Source organism: Diospyros lotus, chromosome 7, assembly GCF_014633365.1.
Source record: "Diospyros lotus cultivar Yz01 chromosome 7, ASM1463336v1, whole genome shotgun sequence".
Lineage (NCBI taxonomy): Eukaryota > Viridiplantae > Streptophyta > Magnoliopsida > Ericales > Ebenaceae > Diospyros > Diospyros lotus.
In genome coordinates, this window is record NC_068344.1 from 1,928,816 (window position 1) to 1,935,660 (window position 6,845).

Genomic DNA, 6,845 nt, shown 5'->3' on the forward strand with positions numbered 1-6,845 from the left:
TGAATTAGAACATTCGATGAGTACCAGCACCTGGGTAAACCAACGCGGAGTTTATTTTACTCAAAGGGGAGAGTCTTTAGGTTACCCTTTTACTAAAGTTTATGTAATAGTGATAAAATTGTTGAGGTTTTAATAGCCAGTATTATCCTTTTTTGCACTTTTATTGCTTTTAATGTCTGGTTAAATCAATTAGGAGGATTACTAGTCTGGTATATTTTCATGATATTCTCTTTTTTTTTTTTTCTACATCGTGATATTCTCTCTCTTGTTCACTAATTTGGTAATATGATTATGACAAAGAATTAAATGATTAGAACATTCAACAAGAATGCAAGTTGCAAGATATTTTCCCAATGGCAGTTTAAAAAAGATACAGAAGTTGTTTGCAAATATGTTCTATATTTTTAGAAATTTTGACTTGATTGAACTCAGCCATGTGCCAAATGAACTTACCCAGGAGTCAGATCAAGGTTTTGAGCCCTAAACTTCAGAATTGAAATATGATTTTTGGATATGTACCAATTTCTTGTATTTTGGCTTTTTAGTTATCTTCAGCTAATGATATTTCTGACGTGAACTACTGATGGATATGGGCGGTTCTACTGTCTATAGAATTTGGTTGTTTATATAAAGTAATCTGTAAGGAGCTGTTATAAATATCTCATGTTTTTCTCTCACCCCTAGTCTTGTCCAGAGTGCACTGAAGAATGCTATGCATGATGCATCCATGTCTGAAGAGGACTGAAATTTGGGGTTTGGATCAGCAGCGGTGATTAACACTTTGGTCAGAGTTTTCAAATGACCTTGGTGCGTGCTTTCCCAATTTAAGGAAATTCAAGAGGAACTTTGCATCCCAACTTAGAGGGGATTCCAGATTGAAGGCTGCAGGTTTTACCCACAAAGATCAGCCAACACTGTTGTAGTTGACTTCTGTTTTTTCCCCCCCTTTTTTTTCATCCCAGAGGACTAGCTGTTACTAGGTTGTTGCTCACAATATTGCCCTTAGGGCGTCCTCTGCATCGATGTTGGGAGCTAAAGATGGAATAGACCCCGCCAATATGCTCAATGTATCGGCAGCAATATGATGAGAAGCTATATTCTTCCTGGAACAAAAGGGTCAAAACCTTCCACAACCCATGCTGGATTCCTAGGCTTTCTTTTACCATCAGTATGTAATGATAAAGCACCGATACTCCAGGACCATGTAAGCCTGTTTAGTGGCACCAGTTGCTGCGACAGGACAAATTAGTAGTTATACCAATGAACAAAGGCCAATTGCTAGTCCCTAACAGTGGCATCTGCAATTTTGAACTATGGATGGTGCAGATGATCCCCTCTCAGCCCCTCTTCTTGTTGAGCCCCAACTGCTTGCTTTGTCTCTGTATAGGAGACCATTTTTTGATGGGAAGTTCTGTAAATACAGAATTGAATGGAATGCTTAATAATTTAGTTGAAGTTATGAGCAGTGTCATATGTTGTAGCCCTAAGATTTTGCACAGAGGATGTTAATTTGCATTTTGTCCAGTTTCAAGCAAGGGAAGACATTGAGGGTCAATATCATTTTGTTTATTCTGAACCTTTATGCCATATTTTGTTAAGAAATAGCATGCTCACCATCGTCTATGAATTTACATTTTGTAACAAATTTATCATTGTACTTTAATTTTTATCACTACAATTAATAAATATTAATTTTTTTAATAACTCAGTTATTCTTTTCATTTTTTTATCAAATTTTATTAATGAAAATTCAAAAATTATTTAAGGTGCAAAATTAACCTAAATTTTACAATCTTTAGGTTTATGTTAATGTAGATTATATTAGTTTTTGTTAATAGATTTTATTGAGAAATTAAAATGGGGATCCAATTATAACAGAAGTTAAGGTTTGGTGGTTATTGATGATAAAAATTGAACTAATTTATTACGAAGTGCAAAGTTCAAGATGAATAGTAAAATTTGCTTTTTAATTTGAATTAAAATGTTTTTGGTTAAAATCATATATTTATTTTTTAATGTTTGAAAAATTTTCTAACAGGATTTCGTCTCTATGTTTTTTCACTTTCACTAAAATTCATATCTTTGATTTTTTCGATAATTTATTTCTAATTCTCTCTCTATTATAGATGTAATTTAATTTTAAATATAACCTTTTTTGTAGTGATATATTAGAGTCTGATTTATAATTCATGATTTGAATATTATGTCCCCCAAAACAAAAGATTCTGGCAAAAAAAATATTAAAACCTTAAACTCTAAAATAATTTTAATTATTCTTTTACTGTTCTAGAGGTAGAGACGGAAGTTTTAGTAGAGATGAAACTGTTAGGGATACAAAGAGTATAGACGCGTACGTTATACAAAAATAACTTGTTTTGCTATAAGGATATATATCAGTTCTAACTCGCTGCAGTATAAGAAATGTAAACTACAATACTTGACCACTATTACAACAGCTAATATTAACAACAATAGGAGCTTATAACAAATGAACAACAACAGAGATTACTAGACCAGAACAGTAAAGTGGAAAAAACGGTTGAACAGCAACGCTTGCAGGTGGAACAGCAAGGTATCAGGGATAAATTTCTGGAACGTGAAGAAGTAGGAACAAAAGTAGGTCGAGTCGCGTTTTGCGTTGTCCTGAAGATAGTTAGAGCCCTGCACCGGTAACAAACAGACTATGGCGACTGTCTCAGCAGGATGAAACGACCTCTTCGATGAACGACAGCCATGAACAACCGAAACTAGCAAAACTCAGGACGGGCTCGCTTTTAGTGATGAAAAACTTGAGAAAAACAAGTTCTTTCAATACTCAAAGAAGAAAACTGTATATGAGAGACAAAACTTGAGAAGAGAGAACAACTTGAAAGCTTGTGTAGAAATGTAAAACTTCACACCAATATATATAGGCACCCACCAAACTTGGAGACCAAGCCAATCAAGAAGTGCTTAGAGACTAAGTATATCTAGAAGAATTTGGGGGCCAAGTTGTTCTAGAACATCTTGGGGACCAAGTAAAAAATATAAATAAAATTAAAAATAAAATCACACACACTCACTTCCAATAGAAACCTCATTGTATTGACACCAATTTAAAGAGAAATATTTTCGTTTCTAATAAGAGTTTGAGATGAAATGTTTTTCATCTTTACGCAAGATATGTTTATGATTCCCAATCACCTCCTTTATTCTCTATTTTTCTTCTTTAAGTTGAATTTGAGCCACAACAGCGGCTCCTAATCTCAATTTGTATGTATTTGAGATTTAATTTGAAAATTCTTAAAATTTAAACTTATTATGATTTTGGATCATAAATAAATTACAATTAAATCATTAATCACACAAAAGAATACAGAATTTAACCAGAAAAATTTAAATCAGAAAAAATCACAGATAAAATAATAAAATATTACTATTAAATATTACTACAATAATAATGATATAGTTATAATAATAGTGATATAGTTACAATAAATTCAAGAATATTAAATATTTATTTATAGATATAAAATTATATATAGATGTATACAAAAAATTATATATCCCAATCAAAAAATAATTTGTGAAAATATTTCTTTAAATGAAATAAATTACAATTGAAATTAAATTTAATAACATCATAATTACAGTCAAATTCGGATTCCTAATCACGATTAATTAAGAATTTCAATCACAAATAAATTTTAATTCTCAATCACAATTATAACAAAAGTAAACATCAAAGCATAAGAGTAAGAATGTTTACATCATAATTAATTTTGAAAGTGAAATGTAATCAATCAGTAATCACTAATTACAGGCGCGAAGCGAAATTTGAATTCCAAAATCATTTGGCGCCATTGCACAGCGAAGCCCAGAAGTATCAGTTTCCTTTTAGTTTTGATTCCCTCTTCTCATCAAAGAGACTAATCAAATATGCAACAGAAGATCAGTTCGTTCTTCAAATCCCCTGATCCCTCTCCCGCTTTTGACGATTCGATCGTCCACGGATGCTGCACAAACAAGAACGAATCGGAAATCCGCATTACATACAAGCGTAGAGCCCCAAATCCCGACAGGCAAGCGAATTCCTTCTCTCTTTTCTTCACCAGATTATCCTCGGTAATAATTGATGTTTCTAATCTGGGTTTTTCTTCCAGTTTGGGGGGAAGTGGGAGTGATGGGGGATCGACCGGCAAAGCGCTGGAGAGATCGGATTTAGGCGATGGGTTGTCAAAGCCTCTGTCTAGAAAGGTTTTGAACAAGAAAAGAAGCTATGCTCAATTCCATTTGGAATTGGGTCAGTCAGATTTCCTGCTAAGAACCTGTACCACATGTGGGTTCAAGTATGCTGCTGGTGATGAAGGGGACGAGAAGGTTCACAAGGCATTTCACAAGAATTACACTCATGGGATTCAATTCAAGGTACTTCAACCTCAGAAAAGTCGAAGCATTTATCTCAAATATGCTTTTGTGTGTTTTGTCTAATGGTCTGTTCTGTTGAAATGGCTAATGGCTTATTATGGTGTAGGGCTGGCGCAAGGAGAGAGAGATTCGCATGCCTTCATTGCAAGGCAGCCGTATAATTTTGGTGTTGGATGATGATCCCGCTCCTCAGAGGAATAAGGTTCAGTTTCAGTTATGGGTTATAGATCAGTGTAAATTTTAACTGTGTTTTAATATTCAAAGTGGCTTAATTTTTCGAAGTGTCACATCCAACTTATTAAATTGTTTCAATAATACGTAATAAGTTGGATGCAATTATTGAACAATTTAAAGTCGGCCTAAATTTAACAATATGATTAAAGTTTAGTACTTTTTTTTTGGTAATTTACTTTTTAGATTAATATGTAACTATGTGATGATGGAAATATAAAATTGGAGGTTTGGTATGGTCTCATTGTATATGCAGGTTCAGGAGGTAATAAAGATGATGGAGATGGAGCTTGGAGATGGATGGATATTTCATAAGCATTGTAAGGTAAATTATTTTGGCATTCTTTGACTGCATTTTGGAACATAGTTGTTTAGATTCAGATGTAGAATAAGAGTAATCTTTCATAAGCACAGAATATCAGTGCCTCATTATGAGGTATCAAGGTTGCCTCGTTCAGGTTTATTTCTGTTATTCTACACAAATAAATTTGGTCGTGTATAAGGTATACACACTTTTAAAAATCATTTTTATGCCTGAATATGTATGAACCCCGTTGTTGGTCCTCATAATTTATTTGAGATTTTGAGCATTCCTTGCACCAGAACTTAGTAGTTTTCCCTTCTGATGTGCGATGTTGTTTCCTGCAAGTTCATTCTTGAAGTTTCATTTGATAATTCAACAATGTTTGCAGGTATATCTGTTTGTTGATTCCCATAGGGTTGCTGGTTGTCTAATTGCAGAACCAATTAAGAAGGCTTACAAGGTTCTGTCTAGGTCATTGGATGGGAAACCGGAAGCCACTCCTAGAAATAAAGCAAGACCAATTTCAAACACCCTCCAATTTGGTGAATTGATATTCCAGAGGGAGTTAGTGAGAAGAACGCCGTCTGCCAGTAGTTCTGAGGTGTTAGAAGCTGGAGTGATACTATGTGAAGAGGAAGCTATCCCTGCATTATGCGGCATCAGAGCCATTTGGGTCAGTCCCGGTAACAGAAGAAAATCCATAGCAAGCCATTTACTTGACGCTGCAAGGTAACTTTGAAGAGGGGAGAAAGCTTGTTTAATCTCTGGTCTCCTGTGGGTTTCTGTTTGATTGTTTCTGACAGGAAAAGATGTACCCTCACGAAAATAAACTAGTTAAAGAAAACTAAGTCACCGTAAGCGTATGCTGAAATTTGTCTGAGATTGACCAGTTTCTCTTTTAACAGATGGAAATCAAATGCACCGTCTTAACAAAATTTGGCCTTTAAATTTTTACCCATTAATTCCTCTCCCTACTTTCTTTTGGAAGTTCCATTCCTCTTCCTCTAAAGGTCATGAATCTTTCTGTTGAATGGTCTTTTTGTATGTTTGTTTGTTTGAGGTGGCAACAAATGACATGAAAGTATTCCTCGAAGTAGAATATAACTGTGTCTTTTTACTGCTAATTTAGCCATTTTGACTTCTATTTCTCTCATCTTATATTTAATCAATGCAGGAAAACGTTCTGTGAAGGAATGGAGCTTGAACACTCGCAGATGGCCTTCTCACAGCCAACCTCAGCTGGAAAGGCACTGGCATCTAGTTATACTGGTAGCAACTCATTCTTGGTTTACAAAACCAGTGATTTAAACTGCTAGGTCATTGATTACCTTTAGCCAAAAAGCAGGAAAAAATGAACTGCTAGGTCTCATTCATCCATGAATGTTCTTTATCACTATATATTTTACCTTTAGCCAAAAAGCAGGAAAAAAAGAACTGCTAGGTCTCATTCATCCATGAATGTTCTTTATCACTCTATATTTTATTCATGATTTAATGAAAGGTAAGGGATCCTTTGGTTCGAACCACAATCTTGCTGAATGAAAAATGAACAGCATGTGGCGTCTGTGTTACATAAAGAAACTTTTCTCCAATACCAAATCTATTTGGGGTGTAACCTTTCTTTTCTTTTTCTTTTTTTTTTGCCCTTTTTGTAGGGATGGAATTGTCCAAGCCTAGCTTATTTAATTTCTCCATATTGAATGTTGGTTTAAAGCTTCTGACAAGGACTTGCTCTGATACAATGTTGTGGAAAATATTTCTTATAACTGAAAGTACCTTATCTTTTCATATAGTTGTCATATTTGATTCATTAAAAAAATTCATTTGATAAAATTAACAAAAATTAGCGGTGTGCATTCGGTTATAACCAAACCGAACCGCCCAATTTTAACTAACCGAACCA

General features: G+C 34.2%; 2 protein-coding genes across 8 annotated transcripts in view; both read left to right on the top strand.

The window, feature by feature from the left end:
* LOC127806055 (uncharacterized) overlaps nt 1-1,541 on the top strand; it is a 41,349-nt gene extending 39,808 nt beyond the window's left edge. For 5 of the 7 annotated variants that reach the window (XM_052343042.1, XM_052343043.1, XM_052343038.1 and 2 more), the window contains one exon: nt 685-1,540. In XM_052343042.1, coding sequence (XP_052199002.1) covers nt 685-745 — 61 coding nt within the window. In that variant the 3' untranslated portion in view covers nt 746-1,540. Of the gene's footprint in view, nt 1-684 lie in introns of all 7 variants that reach the window. The other 2 variants (XM_052343041.1, XM_052343040.1) reach the window with 2 other exon arrangements.
* Nucleotides 1,542-3,885: 2,344 nt separating this feature from the next.
* Nucleotides 3,886-6,481, top strand: LOC127806639 (protein CHROMOSOME TRANSMISSION FIDELITY 7). The gene is made up of 6 exons (XM_052344052.1): nt 3,886-4,061; nt 4,143-4,407; nt 4,514-4,609; nt 4,895-4,963; nt 5,331-5,671; nt 6,117-6,481. Exons 1-6 carry the CDS (start codon nt 3,919-3,921, stop codon nt 6,256-6,258), a joined length of 1,056 nt encoding a protein of 351 aa, XP_052200012.1. The 5' UTR covers nt 3,886-3,918; the 3' UTR covers nt 6,259-6,481.
* Nucleotides 6,482-6,845: the final 364 nt, after the last annotated feature.

Excerpts from the sequence above, each read along its gene's own strand:
- LOC127806639 (XM_052344052.1), top strand. The coding sequence starts at position 3,919 with ATGCAACAGAAGATCAGTTCGTTCTTCAAATCCCCTGATCCCTCTCCC. Across the intron at positions 4,408-4,513 it reads CTCATGGGATTCAATTCAAG|GGCTGGCGCAAGGAGAGAGA; the intron begins GTACTTCAACCT and ends ATTATGGTGTAG. Across the intron at positions 4,964-5,330 it reads TATTTCATAAGCATTGTAAG|GTATATCTGTTTGTTGATTC; the intron begins GTAAATTATTTT and ends CAATGTTTGCAG.